Below are 27,050 nucleotides of genomic sequence, written 5' to 3'. Positions count from 1 at the left end.
CATCTTTTTTAGTATGGATTACTCTGTATGGTACAGAGGTGTACCAAGATCCTACATGAAACCTTATTAGGTAATCAACAGAAAGAATAACTGCCTTGCACTCTGGTCACATGTCTACTGTGTAAACAAACACTGTGCAGCTCAGCTTCTGGCTAGAGGTCATCTTGGCTAGTGTTTTGACAGTATGTTAAGTCATCTAAAAAAGAAAAAAAAATCAACTTCACTTGCATCTAAACACCTTTTCTATGGCTCTACAGATGGGCCAAAGCAATACATAATAATAATAACAACAACAATAATAACAATAACAATAATAATAATAATAATAATAATAATAATAATAATAATAATAATAATATGCCCTGCGATTGGCTGGCTACCAGTCCGGGGTGTCCCCCGCCTACTGCCCAGAGCCAGCTGAGATAGGCGCCAGCACGCCCCGTGACCCTTGTGAGGAATAAGCGGTCAAGAAAATGGATGGATGTAATAATAATAATAATGATAATAATAATAATAATTGGTGTTTTGTAGTATTATCATTCATCCTTCACATTGCTACTGTTTATTTCCTTAAACAAACTATTAATGTAGCTTTCCAAGAATGAAAAGATTGAAGCTGTCATTATATTACCGTATATATTTTCAACTTTTTTGGTTTGAGAATTTTTCATTCTTTGAAGAAGTTATGGTTTGAAATGTTGTAAATTTCATCCATCCATTTGCTTAACCGCTTACTCCTCACAAGGGTCGTGGGGTGCTGGAGCCTATTCCAGCCAGCTTCGGGCAGTAGTCGGGGTACACCCTGAACTGGTGGCCAGCCAATCGCAGGGCATGCAAATTTTATTTTAAACTTTATTAAAGGGGCTGTCTGCCGGTTTCACGCAGGAAAATGCACTTTTTAAATACAGGACTTAAACAAACAAACAACTTCTCAATTTATAGATGTGGGTTTTTCATAACGTTTGGTGGTGATTTTGTCCTAAACCCCCACACCCCCAGCCTGTATTTTGCCATTTTGTGTTTGTTTTGTAAACAGCGGGACGTTTCTGTGGAAAGACAGTGTTTACACCCCTCCAGCCAATCGCAGAGCGGGGGGGTGGCGTGTCGCAAACTGGCACGGGCGAACGTGTCTGCTGCGTGACGTCACTCCCTTCGAAATTTAAAAGAAATGGTAGTTATTACACAAACGGCCAGCAGGTGGCAGCAGAGCAAAGGAGATCAACCAGGGCCATGTAGAAAAAAAAGCTAAATTACTCACAATTTTAAATAGATTTGTGAAAAACCGATGAAACTTAGCGATATTCTAATGCTAATTTCTGCAAAAGGGAAATGGATAGAAACATACTTTTTTTTTTTTTTCCCCTGATGAAAGAAGATACTTTAATCTTTCTTTTGATAGGTTCCATGCTTTTATAGCAATAGAACACACTATTCTGTGGGCCTTGCAAAATTAGTCAAAATCCAGCAAAACAGCCGGGAGCGAATTGGATTGCTTCTGTGAAAATGGCTGGGAGTGAAAGAGTTAAGTAAGATGACAAAACAAGAACGTGTGTGCATGGCAGAGGCGAAAGAAGAGACGCTAACCGACAACAACAGATCATGACACACAATTCCAGATGCATGTACACAGGCCTGCCCATTAGCTGGTCAATCGTTTCCTACTTAGCACTGTAATCTCTCGCGCTCTCTGTTGCCCCCTCCCTGCATTTTACCACCACCTCCTGATAAATGTACATTAGCTGGTTTTGCAGTTTGTGTACACTGACTGTGACACTGATGCCAAATAATTAGCAGGGTGAGCAGGCTAAAAGGATTGTCCTCGACCTCACCAGCACACCCTCAGGGCCTTTCGTTAACGTCAGCATCATCAACATTGCACATTGGTGCAAATAAACAAGCATACACGTACAGATAATGTCAGGCCAGAGGTCAGAATCATATTAGCACCCAGCATATGGAGGTTATTTATTCCTTGTGAGGGATATAAAAGTGATTCGTTAGTATTATTTTGGCTGTTATAACTCATAACTAACTAATCTTCAATACTTGAAGTTTTTGATTGGCCTTCATACCTAAGTATGTAATGCCTAAGGAGGAATGAGTTTAATGAATTGCAAAATAGTGCACCTAATAGCCAATAGTCAGGCTTGCTTTAAAGGTGCTAACACAGATCGGCATACCGGCAGTTGGTGTTTATGCCAGAGGCTTTCGCAAGGGAGCAAAGAGAGCAAAGATTATTTGTGATATTTTACTAAGGCTATAGGAGAAAAACAAGATTTGGTAAGATTGCAACTTCGTAGAAGAGGTAGCAGGAACTTTGGACCGCACATTTTGAATTCATCAAGAAAGGAAGAAAGGTTGTAAGACCTGTTGCTGTAAAGTACAATATCATGTTAATTTGCAGCCAATAATCCCTTTTAAAACCAGAATATTGGTAATATTCAACTTTTGAAAGGCCATGGAAGCATGTGCAAAAACCTGAATCTGCTCTTACCTGTTTTTTTAAAATGTGTTATTGTATATATAGTAAGTCCGTGCCTCTGGCGTGAAACCCACCAGAAATACTCAAAACCGACTACGTACTTTATTTAGTGTGATGAGTGACATAAATATAATGTTGTTTATTGAACGAAGAAAACTAAAAGTGGAAATGGCATCCGTTTGGGTAATTACAATGAATTGACCATGTGTCATGCTTTTGAACGGCGTATTCCATATGACCAAGTATACAGTACGGGTTATCCCTAATGTTTCAAGAACTGGTATTTTGACCTTAACCTAATATTGACTGCACAAACCGAGTCAGTATCACAAAGAGCATTGCAGTCATTCTAATAACCACCACTGGCCAGTATCATTATTTGTTCATATGAAAGTAAACTATTTTTCTTTATTAATAAATACCTGTACGTGTAGAAAACACAACACTAATATCAAGGGTTTTGTACAGTACTAATGTGAACAGCACTCAATATTCTTTGCGATGCATCATATTGTATTTTGTTTTCCAATATTTTGTCAAATGTAATTTATTGTAATTAGACTGAATCATATCTTGAATCTTGTTATATCACAGTGAATTGTATTGTAATTGTATTGTGCAGGAGTGTAAGTCAATTATTGTAATCTGAATTATTCAGACCCTGATAGTGTCACCAATTTGGTCCCCATGGACACCAAGTAGTCCACAAGAACCTCATAAGTATCCCGCGGGCCTGTTCCAAAACTAGCCAACCAGTGAAATGTGTCCAGTTTTTTAATTTACCCTCAAATAATTTCAGGAAATTCAGAGGTGAATATCTCACCGTTGCATTAATCAGTGCCCAATAGCTTTCAATTTTGGAGTGCATCATCTCGTAATTGTATTGTATCATTGGCACATTGGCTCATTTCATATTCTCTAATGTACCTACAAAAAAAATATTCCAGGTAGATTTATTATTTTTTATTTTCTAGTGGAAGTTGACCATGCATGCAGCTGCTTCTGTAGTACATTCAGGTAAGTACCCTGGCATCATTGCAACACATTGTGTAGTGAGAAAATGGCCTGCCAAATAGATCTCGTTATATCTCTGCTGTTATCTTCCAAAACAGCTCCAATTACAGCGAGCAGTCTGCTGCGACAGCGTGGAGGGAGAATGGTGTGCATCAAATGACCTGCAGCTGACGGTGAGCAAAACAGATGTGTGGGACAGATAAAAGAATGCTGCCACATAAACACATGCAGCTGCTTCGTAGCGGAGCAAAATCTGTTGTGGCTTTACCGATGACACATCCCAAATGTCCAACACGCGCAGAGCCACGAATAGAGGTTGAAGAAAAGTTTTCATGCCTGTTTCTTCAACGAGCGTTAAGGTCTTGCTGCTGTCAGCTGTGCTTTCATCTTTCCTGGACGAGTCTATACTCCGAAAAGAATACGCACGAGAAACTTGCATATCGTCACCCTCTTAACTCATTTGCTCCCAAAAACGTCTAAATAGGTTCTATTGTAAATATTACCAGTGTCCAAAGACGTATTTATACGTTTGTATATTTTATTTTATTTTTTTTAATGCTAGAGCATACAGAAGGCTTTGATGCAGCCTCTAAACTGAAGAGAACTGTTGAAGCAATGGCAGTTATTACAAAAACAGGCCATCAAGTGGCAGCAGAGTATAAGATATCAACCAGGGCAATGTTGCAACAAGCTCTTTTTGCCAGTGTTTTCACCAGGAATGTGACTATTCATGGCACTGAGCTATATTGGAATGCTAATTGCTGCAAAACGGAAACAGATAGAAATATATATTTTTTTATTCCTGATGAAAGAAGCGACTAATCTTTCTTTTGGTTGGTTTCATGTTTTATAGCAATGGAACACAAAATTCTGTGGACCTTGCAAAATCAGTCAAAATGCAGTAAAACATCTGGGAGCAAAGGAGGTTGCTATAGTGAAAATGGCTGGCAGCCAATGAGTTAAAATTAAACATCTCCTCAGGATGCCGGTCTCTACTAAAAGCGGGTACATCCTTAGCTAAAGTGATCATTCAATTCTACCCCTAAAACAAAATTATTAACACATAAAATGAGTACTTGGTTCAGTTTTTTTGTGTGTTTTCTGGGAAAAACTGGGAAAAAAAAATGACTTAGGCCATTAATTTAGGAGGGTGACAATATTCCAATGCATTCTGACATTTTGTTCACATTTTCATTTTAGGTATATATATATATATATTGTAATAATAATTCCCCCCCCCCCCTCATTTCCTTTGCATGAGATCACAGTCAGCATGTTTACATGATACTAGAGACAAACTGTTGCATTAGCCTACCTTAAGCTAGGGGTCCACATTTTGAAACTTTGCAAGGGTCATTCATGGACATGGGGAAAAACAAACAAAACACTACAACCAATTAATGAAGCAATATGTTTTATAGTTATTTTGCCATTTATTTCAGCTCTGCAATTTTCAAGATTTTGCGGTGGTTCATAGCCCTGTATCCCACTAAATAATGCCCCAATGACCTGAGCAGATCTCCACATTAAAGCAGTTTTCACTTGAGAATCTTAATTAATCATTAATGTGAAATGTTTACAAATCAGACCTTGATACAGACAGCAGAAAGTGGACGAAAACAGTTTTGCTTCTGAAATGGAATTATCTGTATTCATGAGGCTTTGTAAAGGGAAATGGTGTTAGTACTTTATCTGCAAATAGCTTCTTTAGAGATCTAAAAAAGCTCTGTAAAGCAATTTATGATTAGTAGAAATCATAGTCATTGTCAAATGTGTCACCTAGGGGGGAAGTGGGTGTCTTAACCCCCCCTAAAAAGTTATTTTTTTGTAAATGTTGCGGCCTTTAGGAATCGGTTGGTGGGCTGCCCTGCCCCCGTGCTGTAGTTTGGACACCTTGCCCAAATCGTGAATACAACTGTAAATAAACTGTAAATTACACCCAGACAATTAAATTGGAAGTCAGATTTATTTAGCAAGGTAAGGATCAAGCCCGTCATTATCTGATTTAAAAATCACATTTTTGTTTTGGTCTTTACTTTGCATAATCAACATGGCACTGCAGTTTTGGTAAGCAACAGAGTTTAAATTGTCTTAATTCATTTCATGTCCGTATGTGAAAACGGTGTACAGATGTGGATGACGTACCCAGTGTTTAATTGGGGGCATGGTGTCTATTAGGACAGCCACAATTAGAGGAAATTGAGTATGATACTGAAAAACTTGCTCTCCTTCACCATCAGTTCAAAAGTATAGTTTTGGGAAATTGCTTTCTTCAGACGTCCAATTGACTAACATGTCCATGCATTTAGGGGTTCTAATAGGACTGGGCATACAAATCCATCAATTGTGTGAAATGGTTTGTTGATTGATTGCGTCTTGAAGCAATTGAGGCTAAATAGAGTGCAATACTTGGCTGCAGACGCACTGTTGATTGAATCTTTTCTAGTTTGGTGTGTAGAGAAGTCAGCTTTGGGACGCTGAGCAACACAGCTTTTCTGGGCAGCATTATTCAACTCAATACGTCAAAACCTGAGAGATTCATTAAATGAACAAATCATTGATTGAAGTGATGGTTAATTTTCCACATCAAGATCAAGAAAATGTAATAAAATGCCTCCTGTTGCTTTGGAATGAAAGCCTGCAAATACATTTCTCTAATGTGGGCATAATCTAAAACGTGACTATGTGGCCCAAAATAATAAATATTGACTGAACGACATTGATTTGTTTTGATGTTTGTGTTCATGTCATGTGGGCCAAAACTAAGTGGACACACAAATCATCGCCTGTGGAACCTCATGTCACCTTATTTTTCTGCTCATGTTCCATTCCAGCCTGTCTAGCGTGCACATGAATGTATTTCCATTCACATGTCAGCAGAAAAAGTGACACTCGGCTAAAAGTGCTGCAGAATACAAGCTGACAGGGGCTTTACATGCTATCATATCATGCCCCAATTTTGACTGCGCCGCAAAGATGACAAACTGCACATTTACTCGCTAATGGCTGGAGAGTGTGCACAGTAGTGTGATTTAGACAAAAGTGGTTTAACACGGAGTCAAGCGCACAAATTGAGTAACACCTGAGTGACTGGAAGAGGGCAGAGCAAGTGAAGTTGATGAGGTAGAACCCCTTGGGTTTGTTCTGATCCCCAGAGGATAAATGTTGGTTTGGACCCATTTCCTGTACAACTCGCGCAAGTCAGCCAAGCCAGCGTGCCTTTGTGATACGTCTGCGCTTCGAAATGGATTGTGCTTCCAGGGGCTCTCTCCCATGGACTTTTTTCACACTTCATGCACACTGTAAGTCTGCAGCAGAATCGCTTTCAAGGACTTACCCAGAATGCACTGCAGTAAACTGGGGGGCAGGGAATTTCCAAACATAATTTAATCAAATTACCGGTAGATCGAACATTGCAGTTTACGGTGTCTGTTTTGGCCACATTGCTGTCTGGTGAAAACCTTTTGTTTTTCAATTATGTTTTACAGCACAAAGTTCTAAAATATTTTTAAAAATATTTTGAAGCCACATCTGACATTTCCACAAAGACATGTCATGTCAGGTCATCAAAGCACAATTTTACACTCAAATCAGCTTTATTTCTGGAGTTGGCTCACTGGAAAAATCCTAAATGTGTCTCGGCCTCTTTTGGTGGTGCTGAAGCGCCGATCAAATGAATCCAAGCACACCCAAAATTTACCCTGTCATTTTTTAAATAATGTTTAAAGTGGAGGTCAGCCTTAAACATTTCTTGACAATAATGTTATATGTGACCTCACTAGTCTAAACATGACATTATGATTAATATTACATTTGTGGAATATGAGTTGTGAAGCAAAATCCAGCTATTTTTATCCATTTCAGGGGGCAGTCATTTTGCCACTTGCTGTCTAATACAATATTAATCAGAATACAGTATTTAGACTAGTGGGGCTGCATAGAACATATTATTGTGTTTAAAAAAAAATAAAAAAATAAATAAAAAAAGGGTCGACTTCCTCTTCAAGGTCGCAAAATCCACTAAATGTTTGCCAACAGTAGAGAAAACTTTCGAGAATAGTTGAAGAGTTAGACCTTGAAATAACTCTGATGAACCTTGATGTGAAATCAATATTTGCTACCTTCTCAAATATTCGCTCCTCAGTGGGATATGGGCATACTTTAAATGTGGAAAATGTCTTAACTTCTCCCATTCAATATCAACACATTATCATTACCAGGCCTAAATTGTTATACATTTAACTGTAGGTTACTGTTTATGTTGTTAGATTGTTCTAGCTAGGAAATGTAATCAGACAATACCACTGTCCACTATGAAATTCAATGAGAGAAGCACACCTCGGGCATGCTAATTGCTAATGCATATAGCCAACATGCTACTAACTATAAACTGACTGGATGCCCATTAGCATTGAAACTCCTATTTTGTGCGTGTGACCGTCTTAATGCCTTTATATGTTCAATCAACAAACAAACGATATCGGATGTGCTCTGGTGGCAATACTGTCAGAACACTCACACTTCTGACCTGAGCACATCCCCAGAAAATACTGGTAAAATACTAGAAAATACAAAGTCCAAATCAAGATGGAACACTCTGTCATAGTTTTCTTTGTATCTCACACACACAACTTGGATCCCAGTCAAATGCCACAATTCCAAGATAAACCCACTTCCTTAGAATTAGTCTGGAGACCACCACTTCCTCTAAACCGGTTATATACCATATTGCTGTAAATCCGCCTTAGGACAATCTCTCCCTGATGTCTTTGCAACATTTGAGCCCTGCAGCTCTCAGAAAGCATGAGACTTTTTGTATTAGTTACCTCGGCTCCACTCTTTGAACCTTTAAAAAATGTATTAGCACACCTCCTCATGTTCTTCTGTCTCTTTTGCAATCCCTCTGCTTGTTTACCTCCGACACCATCTTTGTGCTGCGCCGCATCTCCCTGGCCATCTGTCTGACTTTGTCCGCGCCGTGCATGTACTGTCTCCACTGTGTTTATGAAGCTCTCCCATAAACAACTCTTTCAGTGTGTCGGCATCCTTCTCCACTTTACCAGAGGAAAAGTAACAAAAGTAAGATTTATGAGCTGTCGACTTGAATTATAACCTATGTGCAGAAATTTCAAACATTACAATGTGAAAGATCAGCACTCAACCTTGCCAGCTTACCCTTGGGTATACACAGCATTCTTTTGACCACTGTTTATTTACTGTACTTGCAGTCCAAGAACAATGGTACCTCCAAAAGTTGTACGATACAGACGTTTGACAAGTACAGGGTGTCACAATACTCACTATATGCTTCCCTTTTCTATCATCCGCACAGATGTGAGGCCAGCATCATTTGACAGCTAAGGCTTTGCAGTTTTTGTAAGCATGTAGCTCGCCAATTGACATTGGAGCAGCGTTGCAAAATTGCCACCTGGCAAGCCATTTTTTAGAAGCTTATTATGCTATCCATGGCAAGTTTCTTGAATTAAGATCTGTTCTTGACGAAGCACATAGTGGCAGGTCTATCCGGAAGACTAATGAGCACAGGTGTGATACAAAATGGACAATAGACCGCTATGTTTGCTTCTCATGCTAGGAGCTAGCCACTGTTTAGCTGCCATGTGCTTGCCACTTGTCACAAAAGGTTGAGTTCTTTGTATGGTTGTCAAAATGTTTAATGTTTGGTTTATTTTCAGACTTGTGTGAAGGTGTGATACAAAATGGATAATAGACCGCTATGTTAGCTTCTCATGCGAGGAGCTAGCCACTGTTTAGCTGCCATGTGCTTGCCACTTGTCACAAAAGGTTGAGTTCTTTGTATGGTTGTCAAAATGTTTGTTTGGTTTATTTTCAGACTTGTGTGAAGGTGTGATACAAAATGGATAATAGACCGCTATGTTAGCTTCTCATGCTAGGAGCTAGCCACTGTTTAGCTGCCATGTGCTTGCCACTTGTCACAAAAGGTTGAGTTCTTTGTATGGTTGTCAAAATGTTTGTTTGGTTTATTTTCAGACTTGTGTGAAGATGTGATACAAAATGGATAATAGACCGCTATGTTAGCTTCTCATGCTAGGAGTTAGCCACTAACTGTTTAGCTGCCATGTGCTTACCACTTAATTGTCACAAAAGGTTGAGTGCTTTGTGTGGTTGTCAAAATGTTTAATCTTTGTGGTTGATTTTAAGACTTGTGTGAAGGTGTTAAAACCATAAATAATACAATTAACTTAACTTGTCGATACGATTCAGTTGCCGTCTCAAAATCTCAGCAGACTACACTGAAGCACATATTTATCGTGTACAACATATTGACTTTTTTTCCCCCCTATTGTAGCATGTTGGAATATTAATGGTGTTTTGATCTTGGCCAGTATTTGACTACAAAGCCACAGATGGGTCTTAATAGTTTTTTTTTTCTTTCTCTTTGCCTTGCTTTGTTCAATGAAGCCATTTAAAATATTCACAGCAGAGTGAATACAAGCATAGTCGCGCAGTCTATTATGAAATCCTATGATTGGCCCAATGAATTAGAAGATTAAAATATAATTGTGGGCTTCACTACATGCAAGCATAGCGGGCGTAGCAGGTCATGCACTAATGAGCTTGTCATTGTGATAAATTATTAATGCACAAGTACAATCTAAATCATATGAAATCAAGAAAGATTTAAACAATTTAGCGGGTAAAAAAAAAAAAGATGCACCATTAAATACTGTGCAGAGAAGCCTACATGCAGAAATCCACACTGGCATAGACTGCCTGGAACCATGCTGGTAGCTATCTCATTGTAAATGCATGGTGTCTAACTGTTCCATCCCAGTATTTCTGCTGGTGGATACATTTTGGGAAAGACACAACCACAAACCCATTTTATTATTCGTTACGTGATGTTGACAGGATAATATAGGGAAAATATATTAATATGACAATATTAAGGCTTTATGAACACTTTATTGGCACACCAGAGTTTGTGATAAATAATTCTTCACCATATACAATAATGAAACATTGAACGTGATGTCAGCAAACTATTAATTGCGTAACCGTTTTCAGTTTTTGCATGTTTATCACACTGCTGTCAAAACATTACTTGGTTCTCTGTAGGCCAGAAATGAGATTTGACTTCGCCTCACTTCACCAGCCAAGAAGCCATCACGCACACGCACACCTCCTCTTATTCAGATCAAATGCCTCGTAGGTCGTTCGTCCTCACACGCTACGATGAGCCGTTGGTACTCACTTGTTCTGATGTTTGGAGCCCTGGAGGTGTGCATGGTACTGTTCGATGGAGTTGAGGACCACGCTGCAGACGCTGCAGGAGTAACTACTGCGCAGCCCTGGAGAGACATTAAACACACAAGTCGCACTTACTTTCCAGGGCACTTACAAAGACGTATGTGCTCATTTAAAAACCCTTAAGAAACTGTTATCTTTATCATCATAATTATAAGCAGAAGGCCGACAATGACAATACAGTGGTACATTGAACGTTCAATGGGTATTAAAAATAAATAAATAAAAAAATTATTATTATTTTTTTTTTTTTACTTTTGCTATTATAAAACCTTTAGCATTTTAAGGATAATTTTAACTTTAATTTTCGTATGAGTATAAACCCAAATTAACACTCCATTAAAACCAGGAGAGTCCAAACTTTGTTTCTCTAATGGTTACGTACAGAAAAATTGAAGGATGCAAATGCCACTCTCTCTCTTTTTTTTTTTTTTTTTTTTTTTTTTAATTTATCAAGCACACCAAAATCAGTCAATCAAGTAATTCCATATTGTTTATAAATTAGTGTTGTTGTTTTTTTGTACCAGAATATCTTACTATAAGGCACATGTTGTATTTTTGTGGTGTTTCAAGACCCCCTAATCCACCAGAAAATATCCGCCCCTGCACTGAACAGCAGCCAAATTCCATGTCTATATTCAGAATCAAAACAGGAGCAATCTGTCCTAAGTTGACCATTTTCAAAGCAATTACTTAGTAATCATTAATGTTCACAATGTGGACCTTGACACATAGCAAATAGCGGAGGAAAAATTATCTTAATTGCTAATAGTTCATTATAATTAATTAATTTTACCTATATCACAGTGTTATGAAGAAAATTGTTGTTACTAGTTTACTTGTAAATAGTTATTTTGTATCATTACAAAAGCTCTACAGTTTATAAAACAAGTTTACGAGCAGCAAGTATTAGTTTTTCAGTATATGCCGCAGGCTCCTTAAATATGGACAGCGGGCCACAAATGGCCCCCGTGCCATAGTTTGGACACCACTGATTAAAACAAAACACTCACACTTTATCTTTTTGGCTGAAATGCTAGTGAGGTGCGCTGGCAGTCAAAATTCAAATTGTGTTTAAACTCCAAATTGTACTTGTGGGGCATTCAAACTTCAAGGTATGAAATAGAAATGACACCAAATAAGCTCCTATTTTCCACTCCGCAGAGCAGGCACATATTCCTAATTAGGTTGCATCTGGAGAACATTTTAAATCTATTAATCATTAGCATAAAGCCGGTTACATTTTTAGATCACAGCTTGTTTAATGTGAGTGTGCTGCTGAACCTCAACAGGGTGAGGGAGGAGGGGAAGGACAGTGCAGTCAGCTGCGTGTCAGATGGTGTATCACTCCGCTGTGTTTGTGCATGCATGTTGTGTTGGTGATGTGTGCTCGAGACACAGATGTGAGCAAACTAGAGGGCTTGCAGGTGGTTGAGATGAACGCGCACCCTCAAAAATAGATGGATGAGGATGAAGATGGCAACGGAGAGCAGACGGGGCAAATTTCCGACAGGAAGTGAAATGAAAGAGGGGAGAGGAGATGGAATTGTGGGTAAGGAGATGGAGCCGTTAAGGAGACAGACAGTATTATATTTAGCATGACTGCATATGGATTTGTGATTGAATTTTCAATACGCAAGTTGTATCAAAAATGTGTCTTTAAAGTGGAAGTCGACCTTAAACATTTCTATAATAATGTTATATGTGAACTCACTAGTCTAAACATGACATTCTGATTAATATTACGTTTGTGGAATAAGAGTTATGAAGCAAAATACAGCCATTTTTATCCGTTCAGGCGGGCGGCCATTTTGCCACTTACTGTCGACAGTATATGACATCATAGTTGCTCAGGGTTCAGACTGCTTAGCTCATATTCCACTAATGCAATATTAACCAGAATACCATATTTAGACTAGTGGGGTTGCATAAAACATATTGTCAAAAAAAAAAGGGGGGTGGGGGGGGGGGTAACTTCCCTTTCAATAAAACGTTAATGGTGTAGAACTGAGAACTGCACTGCAAGAAGTTTTGACAATTTGCTTGACATTTGAAGGCATATTTACTCCTAAAAGTTTTCGTTTCGCTTGCAGAAATTTTATTAGCTTTAAGGCATTTGAGGCACTGTACTTCCTCTCACAGACAAAATGTCATTACTCCTAATGATAAGACTATTAACTGGAGGGGAGAAAGGCACTCAATGACCGGCCTATCTCATTTTTACTACATTTCACTTCCCTCTTATTCTACACCACAGCAAGGATTACACAAAGAGGTCTGCTCTTTTATACGCTTGTCAATGATTAAGTGTGGTTGCTGCCTTTGAGGGGAAGCTCTTAGTCTGATTGACAGATTGGCCCTGATCTCCAAGTTAGGAAAAATAGCCACCTACCAGGTTCTTGTTGATATACACTGTCTTTTGGTTACCCAAGCGGTTTTGGTTTATGAGACCACGCAGTGGACTAATCCATGTAAATGAGGTGCAAGACACAGTGGCTGCGTGCGGGGAAGGGTTGTGAATTTATGCGGGCACGAGCAGTATTTTGTGAGGACGTTTTAAGCCTTGTTAATTACATAAAACAATATGCTAGTGACAGAAAAGAGGAGGGGGGGTTGGCATGAAGGCTGTTGTCTAATGTACAGCCTCGCGGCAGTTCTGGCGACGCTGGTATGGAGACTTCCCGAAAAGTAATGATCTAGTGCACAGAAATTGCAGTGTGCTGTATTGTGCTCTCTTTCAAAAAAGCATTGTTGCGTTTTGGGTGTCTGATGCGCCTTAACTCGGCTAAAGAAACCTTAATGGGCCCATTCGGTGCATGTTGCAAATTGGCCATTCCGTCAAGATGCTCTGCCAAGCTCTAAACAGTGCCTTGTTTCTTCTATAAATGATTTTTTTCGCAAGTGTTCAGTGCTAACAATCATGGAATCTACCGCTGCTGTCAAGACACTTGCTTTAATTGAAGAATGGTCTCCAGAGGAGAATGAGGAAATGAGCCCTCAACATGTCGTTTAACCACCACCTGTGAATATCAATGTGGATCATTTTCAAGGTACTTTCCACCTTCCAGTGGGACAACTCAATGACAAGTACTCATCTATTAATTTTGCTCACCGTGGAAGCAGGATAATAGGATATAGAGGTCCTTGCAGCACAGACAATTTACTGTATCCGCTGTCTTGCTTAATTAAACCACCACCAAAAGTCAAAAGAGGCCTGTTGAGCGCAGGGGTGGGCATTAGAATTGCAATGGTGCCTTGACTTCTGAGTTTTTTTTCATTCCACAACATTCATAATTCAAAACATTTTACAAAGCATATCTCAATTAATCTTTTCCCATTGAAATGAATAAAAATCCAATTAAACTTAACTAACCCCATCAAAAACACCACCCAAAATCTATGTAACATTTGTTTTTTTATATTAAAATAAAAAGTAGTAAATACTCAAACTGCTTTCATACTCATTGTTCTGCAGCTTATGTCACCAGGGGCAGTATAAAATATGATATGAGCATACCATACCATCTGATGTTGAAACACTGAAGAAGACTTTCAAAACTAAGCTGCAGTAGTCATGTTGCATTCGAGGATGGTCAGGAGTCAGACTTATTAAAGTTTTTTTTTTTTCCCAGTTCCGACCTGAAAGCGTTCAAGGCTACAGTAAACAACCAAAATGGCGGATAGCGATACATTGTTTTCTATTTTGTTCCTCAAAACTCAAACTTTCCTTCTCACAATTTTGCTTCATTTATTGTTTTTATCTTATTTCATAAGCATTTCATACAATTCAGTAGTTCACCGGAAAATTTCATGCAGGGAGATAGCGGCATACTGTCACCTATGTTGTTACGTGGAGTTATGCTGAATATTTATGAATGAAGAAAGCTATCTAGTATCTAGTTTGATACACGAGTAAATTGTGTTTTACCGTTCACGGTCTGTGTTTCCAAAGGGGTCGCCATTGTAGAGTGGTGTCACATTGTAGTTGGTCAGTGAAGTCGGGAAAAATGTTTTTATTTTCCGACTTTGCAAGTGGGATTTCCGTGTTGAAGGGGGCGTTCCCGTACACACTTCCTTGTTTGAACTGAGAAAAGTCTGACTTCCGGCCATTCTCAAATGCAGCATTAGCCAATTTTCGGAGAGGATAATGCCTGTGATTACTTTAAGCTGTCTGCATTTGTTGCGATCATTTGTCCTCCAATATAAGTTATTTGCACTGGTGTTAGTGAATTACACGCTGCATATCAATGAGTCTCATTTGCATTGGGGTGGGCATATTTTGCGTCAAATGTATGCAAATAGCCTAATTTACATACGCGCAAATAACACCGGCACACCGTGGCACAATCTGGTTGCAGCGCACTTAGTGACGGATTTCTTTCTTTTTTTTATTTTCTTTTTTTTTTTTTTTTTTGGTAGCCAAACCACATACCTTTGTTTAAGAAATCTTGCCATCTTAATGCTAAACACAAAACGTCAATGATGTGCTTTCGAAATTAGCATATCTATTGCAGAAGGTATAACCACATGGAGTTTGCGTGACGCAAATAACGTTTATGAAAAGCATGCATGGCAGGGAGGGAGAGGGGGAGGGAGAGGGGGAGGGAGAGGGGGAGGCAGAGGCTGAGGGAGAGAGGGAGGGGGAGAGAGAGAGAGAGAGAGAGAGAGAGAGAGAGAGAGAGAGAGAGAGAGAGAGAGAGAGAGAGAGAGAGAGAGAGAGAGAGGGAGAGATTTCAAGTTAGTTTCGGACACATAACGTAACCCGGGCGGTACGCCCACGCCAAACTCTGAAAAATATATTTTTAAAAAACGATCGCACCAATAATTTGTACTTTATAAATGAATGACGTCGTTGTCGTCCTTTCTGCTCTGTACAGCTTAATGGCGCTCTAAACGCTTACTCTCGGTCCAACCTCGCTTTCTGATAATGTCATCTTTTCTGTTACTATAACAACCATGTTCTTGGCGCAAATCCATTGCCATGTGTGGTAAATCAGGTGCAAATTTGTTCCAAGCTGTCAGTTTTGTGGGCGTGTTTGCGCCAGTATATGATTAGAGCAAAATCCTTTGTGAATAGGTTGGTAACTGGGCGCAGACTGCGGGTGCAGTTGTGGTGCAATATTTCGCGGTATTACCTGACGCAGCGCATTCTTAGTGAATATGCCCCTCACTGTTCTGGGAAGTGCGAAGTTTGCATTCAAAAGACCTCCATGCTAGCTCGACTGAAGACTCTTAATTGTTCTTAATGAATGGTTGTTTGTCTATTTGTGACCTGGCAACCAGTCTGGGGTGTACCCGGCATCTGTGCCAAAGTCTTCTGGGATAGGCTCCAGCTTAGCCTAATGAGGACAAGTGCATTAGAAAAGGGATGGATGTGTCTCGTGATTACCCCCCCCCCATTGTAAGGATAGAGTCCAATTTAAAAGTGCGTCTACGGTAAGTAGTAAATAAAAATTTTGAGCACCCCTTCCTGTTTGTTATATTCACTAACTATGGGAATTGTTGGTTGAAATGAAAAGTGGTACACCACCACTGACTTTCAAAATAAATCTTCAGAATAATTTTTGTGTTTTCATTTTACATGTGAGCAGTCTCAACAAATTGTCTGACTACAAGACTCATACTGATGTGCTGCATGGAGTCACCAAAGTGAGATTAACAGCGGATGATGATGACATTCTTTGTTAATCATCTTCATCTGTATTTCTCTGAACCAGATGACTTTCATAACCCCTTCAAATTTGGTAATATTTTTCTCCGTGTGTGTACACCTGCTCATAGTGCCACAATGTCACGTAGGCATCGTTTCAAGGCAGAGGAGGTCAGCGGTGTCTCCTGACTCAGACGTTGTCATCAATTACACACCATTTTCTCTGCTTTGCTCCTTGCTCCTCTCTGAGGTCCTCGCGCGCAGACGCTCATGCTTCAAGCTCGAGACGCTTATCTCACTGCTCCTAATTCACCGCCCTGTCTCCGGAGAGAAGAGACAATCGTCCGACTCTGTCCTGAGGGGGTTTCTACCCCAGTCGTGATTTATGTAAAGACACATCCGAATCCGCCGGGCTCCTTGCCCAGCCGCCAGCTCCCCCCGCTGCCAACTCATACCCTGTGATCAATCTCCCCGGGTTTTAGTCTAGTACCTAAATAGCCCTCATTCTCTGCTGCAACTTGTCAAGAAAGGGAGAAAAAAAAGAGAAACTGTGCAAACATGAGACGTTACAATATGCAAGTACAAGTAAAGGTCAGTATCATCAATAGAACAACAACGATGGTCTGTGAATAAGTCACCTGCACCTCACTGGGAGTTAGAGTATGACAAATGAGACATGACATGGTCGAGGCCCCTTGCGGTCCAAACACACAAATACACACATGTTGTGCATCCTTCAACAGAAGAATGAAAGAAGCAATAGCAGAAAATGTTCCATAACTAGAATGACAGTTTGTGGAGCACAAGCATCCACTCAAGCCAAACAATCTTAGAATGGATCAACACCAAATCCTCCTGGATATGTCTACCTAAAGTTCACATGAATATTTCACACAATGTCGATAAAATCAGATTAAAAACATCTTTGTCTGGTATTTGCGGCAGTTAGAACCGTGTGCTCACTAATGAATGACTAATGACAGATTGACAATTACAATTTGGTTTGGTTCAAAATATTGATGGATTGACGATGACGGAAGGACTGTTTTGACGATTGCTCAAAATTCATTGATAATGGCCAATTTGCGAGATAGAAAACAGAAATACTCAAAATAATTCTTGAAGTCAGGGAAGAAGTCAGTTTACTTTTGTTTCATATTTTCTTGTTTCACTTTATCATAACTTGTATTCATCCCCATCTGTTTTCATCAGCACTGTTCCTTGTGTCAACCAATCAGCTCCCTCCAGCCATCCGTGTCTTGTGCAGGTGTGCCTTGTTTTCTCATTAATTAATTTCATCTGTTTGTATTTACTTCCCTGGTCTCTTTCAGTCATTCTGTTCCTTGTTGGTGTCATTTATCATGTCTTCATCGTCGTGTTTTATTCTTTTTCTTTCTTGTTGTCCGGTGTTTATTTTAGTGATTTTTTTTCCTTTTTTTTGATTTTGAATTCCAGCTTTTTTTATTTTTTTATTTTTTATTTTTATTTTGAATTCCATCTTTTTTTGTTTTGCCGTACTTTTTGTTTTGCCTTTATTACAATATATCCTTTGATAGGCCGTGGGGTGAACCCCCAAAAAGTGCCTAGAAAATGAGTTTCGCTCCACTGTCTGGGCACTACTTGTTCAATGCATTTTTTGATAGATAATACCCTTCTGAACTTTGGGTTAAAAGTTCACCCAATGTTTTCCTGCCCCAATTTTGTCACAAGCCAGAAATGCATATATAGGTAAATAACAAAAAACGAAAATCTTGTGCTGAAGTTTTTGGTTGTAAAACGTCTTACATTAAATTTGGCAACAGAAAATCATTCCCAGATGTTATAAATACATGTACCTAACATCAGAAACAAGTATTGGTGGTTTGGTGCAATCATGTAAATTTAGATCATTAAATATATTAAATTTGTGCCAAAAAAACAAACAAAAAACACTTCAACTGGAAGTGAAACCAGCACACGAATGTTACATTTAGCTATGTTTATGTTTCATATATGAAAACAATTCACAACCTACTACGTAACGAAAGGTACACAAGAAGCAGCATACATCGGCCAAAAATACTACCATGCACCACAAACCTGGAACAAGGCAAAATGGACTAGATGGAAATAGATGCATTCAGAGCCCAGATTATTATAACATATAGAATATTTATTAAAGTATCAGATTATGTCATCACAGCATGTCATTTACCCCCACCCGACACACAAAAAATATTAATAAAAAAAAAATAATCAAATAAAAATCAAATGTGCATTCACAATAAAACCATGGAACTTCATTGGAACAGCTTTTTTTGTGGAAAAATGGAATACAGACATTTTTATTTTTGCTTGAAAAGTGTTAAAATGGAGAGTTAACATCTTGATAAGAAACAAACTGGCAGATTTTACATAGATTTTACAGCCCTGCACTGTAAAGTGTCCTCGTCTGCCCTCTGATTTTCCAACCTGATGTTGTACCAGCTATGTGTTAGTGTCACTTTCTTGGCTTACGTCAGTAGACTCAGTAGTTGATGTATCTGATGAGTGAGGTACCCTGTCTAAAAGTTTGTCAGTTGTTGATAATGTCTCTACAAAAACCATTTCAGAGGTGTTGCTCGAGAGGGGTGTGAAAAACCAGCTGGGGGAAATCACGCCTCAATCTTCGTTTCAGTATATCCTGCCTGAAATAGAAAATTAAAGGGAAAGATGAGCACAAGATACACATATTCACATCACACTAGGGCTGCTCTATTATGGAAAAAAATAATCATCACAATTATTTTGGTAATAATTGAAATCAAGATTATTCAAAACAATTATATTTTGTTCAAATCAAGAAAATATTTAAACATTTGAAAATAAGACAATTACAATCATATGAAACTATAATTATGTAAGTTGCTTTTGGATCCAACAAAATTCATATATTATTATTATTATTATGTTAGCAAAAATTTGAAGTTGGGGTGCAGTGTGTGCAGTAAGCTAGTTTTGACACGGGTGTGTGGTAAAATAACTCGTGTGGGCGTGCCACAACTCAAAATTAGTATTATTAGTGCTGCAGCTATCGAATATTTTGGTATTCGGATATCCTACTGAAAATTCTAGTGGATAATTGTATATTTGGATAGAAATAAAAATATACCTATAGGCCTATATACTTTCTTGGTCAAAGAACAATTATAAATACAGAAGACAACAAAAACACATTTGCATGTAATTAACAACCAACTGTTTTGCATTTTTAGAGAATCAGTTTTATTTATTTTGTTTTTCATCATCTCATCTGCCTGCAGCAACCCGCCTTTACACAAAAAATAATTACATTATAAGTGTTATTGTCACATCACCTCTTTACAGTATATGCACATCACAGATTTAAGTAAAGTAAAGTGTTTGTTGAGGTTGGTGAGAGAGAGTTTGGGTGAAAGGGAGGGTGTAGCTGTGACTCTCTATTATGACTCTGATGGGCACAGGTAACCCGAGTTTGGTAACCACTGTTGGATTCACTCGATAAATCATTCAGCAGCTCGCGTTTTTACTAAACTATAGCCTTAAAACTTAACCTAGCAACAAATTATTTTCAACCCTATACTAAATATCCGTCACATTAATAACAGAAATGGGCACGCGTGTGTGTAGCACATACCTGCCGACAATGTTTGTGCTTTGGCGAGATGATCCCTCTTCCGTGTTCCTTCCGATCCCAGACGAGTATACTTTGAAATTTATTTTCACAAATGATGCAGATGGCTGGAAGGACGGGGCCAGCTGAAGCGATGGGCAAACCTGAACGGGAACAAAGTTTTTTCCCCACTTTCTTTTTAACTTTTTTCTCCTTTCGCTCTTCTTCGCTCTCCGACGTTGCGGTCGCCATTTTTGATATGTGGTTGCTATGGTGAGGAGAAAGCAGCAGCTACCTGATTGGCTCATGTGACCTAAATCACACCGCTACCGACCTAATGGCACTACGCCCACACCAGAGATCACTGCTGACACGGAGCGCGGAGGTAGGACTCAGACGCAGAGTGACAGTTGGCCAACAAGGCTGCAGCTTTAATAAATCGAACCAAAAAACACCTCTCAAAGAGGGAAAAAAGGCAGAACAAAAAGAGCTCCAAACTGGAGATAAAACAAGGGCACTCAAAAACAGGGACAACTAAAGGCGCTCCGCTAGGGAGGAAAACAAGGGGCAAACTAAGGGCGCAAGACAAGGCAAGGCAAGGCAAGGCAAGGCAAGGCAAGGCAAGGCAAGGCAAGGCAAGGCAAGGCAAGGCAAGGCAAGACATCGAACAAGGACTGTGGATCAAGGACTGTGAGGACGCTTCCATGCACTGAGATGTGACACTTCGGCAACGAGGAGAGAATTCAGGTGGCTTTTATGTCCGGGTTGATTAGGAACAGGTGGTGGTAATCATGGGCGTGGACCGGTAATCAGTGAGCTGCAGGAAGGGTAAGTGACCTGGGGTGAGATGAGTTAGTATTTTCAAAATAAACAGGAACCTGACTGTGAAAAATAAGAGCATGACCCGCCACTCTGGTGGCGGCGTGACAACTGCGCATCATCGCAAAATAGTGCCGGGGTTTCACCACCGAAAACACAAAATTGGCAGGTTTTCAGAGGGTGAACTCAACGGATTCTTACTTACTACTAATAAATCTATTTTATGAAGTAAAGATTATTTAGTGCCCCTGGTAGTGGAGCGAAACTGAACGAAAACGTGTGTGACCTGACGGCCTATGAGTCCATTTCCTGCCTCCCTGCCCTTGGGTTTTCCAAGTTTTGCCACCAACAACCATCCAAACCTGCCTTTCTGACATGATTTTGACTAGGTTGTTGTCCCACAAACGTACCCTGACTAGAGGTGCGAGGTGATTACAATTTTTAATCGTAATTAATCACGACTTCAATAGTTAACTTAGGATTAATCACAAATTTTATATCTGGTCTAAATGTACAATAAAATGTAAAATCAAATATATTTTTCTCAGTTTTCATACTCTAGTTAACATAAGTGGGAAAAAATGTTAAACTATTAGAAATATGGCTGCATCTTATAGTCATTGATACAGTAATTTCATAATCGTTCATAAAATTGAGTTAAAATTAAAAAGATGTAACCTACTGTAGTATAAAAAATCAGTGATATAGATTTTTTTCTGCCACTAGATGGCATAATTGCATTTGTTAGACGTTGGTGACAGCTCAGTGCATTTTTCTTTTCATATTATGAGCTATTTAATCTTTAAAATGAAGTAACTTATGAAATTTTGCACATTTAAAATTGTAAAATACAACTTGACCCCAATCTCCACAAATATGTTAAATGTATTACTCCTAAATTTTTAATAATCGTGCGTTAAAAAAATTGGTGGCGTTAAAGGAACTTTAAATTCACTCTAAATTAACACACTAATTTTGACACCCCTATCCATGACACATACCAACCATGAGGCATACCTTCTTGGCGGACTAATTAACATTTGCAAACATTTCCACCACGTTGCACCTGAGAGGCGTCAAAAGCCATTTGGATGACACAATCCTGCGCCAATGGAAACGTGCCACACGGGAGGACAAACAATTTCTGACAATAGAGGCGTGATTAAAAGACGCCTGGGCCCAGACATGATTGATGGCACGTGTAATAAATTACATCACTTCTCTGACCGGCTTGCCTGCCCTTGAACGGAAGAGCGCCAAATAGATTCCGCAGCATCTTTAAGTTAATGAAAACCTGCGGGTGTAAATTACACAAAAGCAGGATGTCCTGACCATTTGCAAGCGCTGTGAATTGCATTGAAACGTTGCCTAAAAAGACAGTGGACGTTGTGGGATTTGGGTCACAGCGAGTGGCTGGAGAATGATATCCAACATGACACAACTTAAAGCCTCTGAGCCAGTGTAGGCGGCAACGTGACTCATGCTTTTAATATGATTGGTTCCTTGAGATGATTGCTTTTGTCATGGCACCTGGAGCACACAGCTCGCGCCACAGCTTCGACGGACAGAGCATTGGTGTGTGTATGTGTGCTGCGTTGATGTGTCATGGAGTGCTCACGTGCATGTTGGGCTGCCTACTTCAGCAGTATGACGTTAGATATTTCACCAGTGGGGAACCAGAAAAGAAGGAATCTATGTGTAGCCTAGTAATAGTGCTCATATGTTCTATATATGTGCAACATTACATTGAAAATGTTCATATTTTCAACTTCCTTGAAAAAAACTTTCAACCCTATCCTCTCAAATAATTGTTTCAGATTTAGATTTCAAATTCAGTTTCAGATTGAGTTTTTTTCCTGCAGAATAGTTAGAGGTAAGTGTTGTGCATACTTGTTAAAATTACTAGTCCACAATGCCGGTTATAGCTCGTTATCACCTAGTCATTTACCACAAGTTTGCCCTGCTTGAGGGGGAGGCATTTAGCAACAGATGTGTGCGCTGAGTGAAATGCATCCGTCACTTTAATTGGAATAAACTGTCTTCTATTTCTGAATGTGCAGATTTGGTAAATGAGGGAGAACCAGTCGAGGAGGGGGAGAAAAAAAATGCAGGCTCCAGCAGTATTTTCAACAATTTTTCGGGCTGTGCTATCAAAGTGGAAGGAGAGTGGGGAATTATTCCACTGCACACCAAGAGGTCCATAATTATTTTACAAACACTGAAGATTTCTACGACGTAGAAACGACTGCTGTTGATGGGCCCAAAATAAGGAGATTTCCCCGTATGCGCATGATCTGTATGAGAGGTTTTTGAGCTGTCCATTGTCTGTGAATATAGATTAATATATTGCAAAGCATTCCCTCACCCTATGAATAATATTGTTAATACATATAGATCAGTGGTTCTTAACCATGTTTTGATTGTGTCACTCTGAGGTTCGGTGGAGTCAAGACAAACACCTGATTCAAATGATTTGTGCTGATACTTGTCTGATGCTTGACCATCATTGGCTGCAGGTGATCATGCTACATTGCTTGGCCTATCTGTGCTGCAGGGAATCTGCTGTGATCAGTTGTCAACTGGTGGCTGTTGTGATGGAACGTCTTGCGATTTCTTTATTATTGCAATCCCTTCATACTACGTCGAGTAAAGGAAAGTGGTCGGACGAATATGTCCAATATGAATTGACATATATAACAGAACGTATGGTGTTCCACAGGGTTCAATTCTGGGGCCTCTGATGTTTTCTCTGGGTTCTATCCTCAGAAAACAGGGTGGTTGATTTAAAGTGCTCTCTACTGTTGAGTTGAGTTGAGTGATGGGAGTCAGTGTCCTGACTGCATGATTTAACTGCATGATTTGCAATGCCAAATTGAGCAATTCTCATCAAGTACAATTATCAACTATCAACTAAAGGAACACCTCATTAAGATGCAAGGAGAGGGAATCTAAAGTGAAGAGAGCCAGATTAGATGAAAAAGGCTACTCTCTCTGTTCATTTTTTCCATTTTTCATCCATTTTCATGTTCAGTCTTGAATTTGGGGGGTAAAAAAATCTTATTTTTTAGTAGAGAAAGGTTTGCTGAATGCACATAGGAAACTGATGGTTCAAGACCTCTAACAAGGTTAAGAACCACAGATACAAATATAAAATTGGATTGACTACATTTATGAATCAGACTTGCCCATGTTTTAGTTAAACTGAAATAGAGTTCATTAGGGAGAAAGAAACATGCTTCATGTGATGGATGACCAGTCTTACAACAGTAATCTAGGAGGTTTGAATTCAATTTAGCCGGAGCCAGAGTGGATGCGCAGAGGAAACCGAAGCTGCTGACCCTGAGTCAGTCCAAAGCTGCTCTAACTGCATTTCCTCGACCTCAAATGTATATCATCCAACCTTAAAGCCTCCTCACTAAAATTGTAATGCAGGCTTTATCCTTCTAAAGCATTTTGTGTTAAAAGAATTGGAAAGCATTTCAAAACTCTGTTGATATTTAAAGGTGCTTATCACAAGGTAATCCCTCTATCTTTAGTAGTATGCCTGGAGCGTGACTGTGAAGTTAGACGTTTATGGCACTAATTATATCCAACTCAATTGACACCGGTATAAAAACTGCCACAGAACAAAATGTGTTTGAAACATCCTACCGCGGTTGTTAAAAACAATCTCCCCTTATCGTGTTTCCCTTTCACCCCAGCTGCCTTTCACTTGTCACTTGCATCGGGGGTGAGGTGTCTTTTCGGAGGGATTACGAGGACTGACCTGTGCTCTCCGTGGCATCCAGGCTTCCCGCGAGCTGCTCCACCAGGCGTGCTCGGGCGGCGTTCCTGCGATGCTTTTTGCCCTCGTAGTGCTGCTGGGCCATCAGCGGGTTGTTAAACCAGGCGCCACACAGGCAGCAGTATTTGCCGGCTTCCCTGCCGCCGTTCCCGCTGACCACTGATGCGGATGGAGGAGGGGGACACGTCGTGACGTCTGAGGGAAGTGGGGTTGAAGGGGAGGAATCTAGGGGGGTAATGAAATGGGAATGTTAAAGAATTCTAATAACATCCTTCAATACAAACACAAAAATTAGGTCTCTAGACGATTTTTTTTTATGCTGCCAAAAAGGGATTCATTTGGATTCAAACCCCAAACTTCACAACACTAGAGGAAACGTCTAAAATAGTTGAGACAATGACAATTCCATTCCCTGCCGTGTCACTGCTATTTATAAGGAAGCCTTCTACAGGCAGGGTGAATGGGGTTCCTGATCCAAAGAGGGGTGAATAGGAACAATTGCAATTTCTTGGCAATTATTAGCCAGAGTTAAGTGGAAAAAAAGACGTGTTCTTAAAGGGATGCTTGACTCATTGAGCCATTAAAGCGTTAACATTTGTCCAGATTTAATGTGAGAATGTTCATTATTGTTTTTCATGTTCAATTAATACCTATAAAAACACATTATTCCACTTGCTGTCTACCGAAGATGACATAACCTTATGCTGAGGAAATAGGTAATGACCAGTACGGGCCGGCTCACCTGTTTTCTGGGTTTGGTCAGCAAACTGAGCCATGATTGGTCGTTACATGTTTCCTCAGTACAGGTGATGGCATATTCAGTCAACAGCAAGTGGCAAAATTAGTGTTTAAATGTATTAATTGTTCATGAAAAACAATGAAGTTATCACAAAATATGTTACTGTTGAAAATGGCTCAATGACTGAAGTATTTCTTTAACTCTGAGTGCTGGTGACGTGAAGTATTGTCAATGCTAAAGAGCAGTGCCAGCGACGGAAATTGTCGTCAATTACGTTTTCTTTTTTTTCATGGGAATAGGCAGACAAAGGTCTTGGGCAGCTAATAATAAAACAAACAAACAAACAAAAAAACTATGGCTTGATGAATGTCATCACTGTACATCAAAACAACATGGAAGCTTGTGAACATGTCGGATCTTTGGAAATTGGATCGTTACAAGCAGCTTGGCTTTTTACTGCCAAACCGATTTGGTTTCAAGGAACCACTGCACAAATATAGAAACACAACACATCACCTCAGCCAAGCTCGTACGCAATCTTCCTGAGACATGTTCACCCACACGGGCTAATTTGAAAGATGTGGGTTTTAGACGGAGGGCAAAGAGCAATCGATCGTAGTGAGCCACATGTGTGAAACACCGATGAGGGTCACGAGAAGGTCATTGGCCCTCCAGAGACCATCCTTTAAAGAAACTGGCTCTATCCTCTTGAACTTGTACTTCAGAACCTTTTCGTTTCATCTTTTATTCTCATACCTTCCTTTCTTGTATCCTCCTGCTCTTTTCATCCTTCTCCTCACAGTGATGAATGAAGCTAGACCCTCAGGTGACCCGCTGCTCATGACATGACACTGGTTACCATGGTGATTGTCCATTAATAGCCACCAGCAATGACATGCGTATTGTGGCTCATGGCTTTGGCTCTGTGTGTGTTTGTTTGTGTGTACGTGTCGTGTGTAAATCCAAGCTTCCATGTGTGTCAACCAAGCTCCAGAATAGTCTTGGCTGCATGTACGGTTCAGTACACGTATATTTGAACACACGAATGATGGGGGTGTTAGGTCCACAGCCAAACTGCCTGATGAACGCTTGGAACGCCAGATGGTGTGTCCAAATGTGGCGATCCGCCATCCACAATGTGACCGTGTACCTTGAGTTGTGTTGCCGATGATTTCAGTGCAACAATACCACGCGTTCACACAAGCAAAAACAACACTCATACGTGAGTCATAACTCTTTCACAGGAACTGTTTACAAATGAAGAGCTTGCGTTAAATGTTGACTTAATACTAACTTCATTTAACTTTGTTGGAGCTGCTTGTCACAAAGACAATTTCCTATTATTTCATCGTGGTGAGGAGCTCTGTATTTTTATTTTTTTGTTCTATTTTACATTTTTGTGTCGATCACCGACATAACCAGAATTTGTACACAAAAATCCTTTAGCTGCACTGTTCTTTACGCTACAGTGTGTCTGTGTTTTACAACTGAGATCTATTCCACCGAGGAAACAAACTGTACTGTACTTGTAATAGAAACACTGCATTAGCATAGGTTAATGATAGACTGCCACATCCCGACATATGGACTGCTTTTGGACTATTTTTTTTTTTTTATGTCGTGCTTTATCTACACCATATGGTTCCCAAAGCGCTTTACATGCTA

The 27,050-nt window shown here is 39.6% G+C and overlaps 1 protein-coding gene across 2 annotated transcripts in view; it reads right to left on the bottom strand.

Moving 5' to 3' along the window:
- The window catches only part of LOC144001476 (zinc finger matrin-type protein 4), a 77,610-nt gene that overhangs the window by 4,439 nt on the left and 46,121 nt on the right, over nt 1-27,050 (bottom strand). Inside the window, exons 5-6 of one of the 2 annotated variants that reach the window (XM_077495817.1) lie at nt 24,629-24,871; nt 10,731-10,827 (exon numbers count right to left, since the gene is read on the bottom strand). In XM_077495817.1, coding sequence (XP_077351943.1) covers nt 10,731-10,827; nt 24,629-24,871 — 340 coding nt within the window. Of the gene's footprint in view, nt 1-10,730; nt 10,828-18,672; nt 19,100-24,628; nt 24,872-27,050 lie in introns of those variants that run through there. The other variant, XM_077495818.1, reaches the window with a different exon arrangement.

Source organism: Festucalex cinctus, chromosome 14 (genome assembly GCF_051991245.1).
Source record: "Festucalex cinctus isolate MCC-2025b chromosome 14, RoL_Fcin_1.0, whole genome shotgun sequence".
Taxonomy (NCBI): Eukaryota; Metazoa; Chordata; class Actinopteri; order Syngnathiformes; family Syngnathidae; genus Festucalex; species Festucalex cinctus.
Note: the sequence above shows the minus strand (reverse complement) of the source record. Positions and strands in the feature narration are given on the sequence as shown.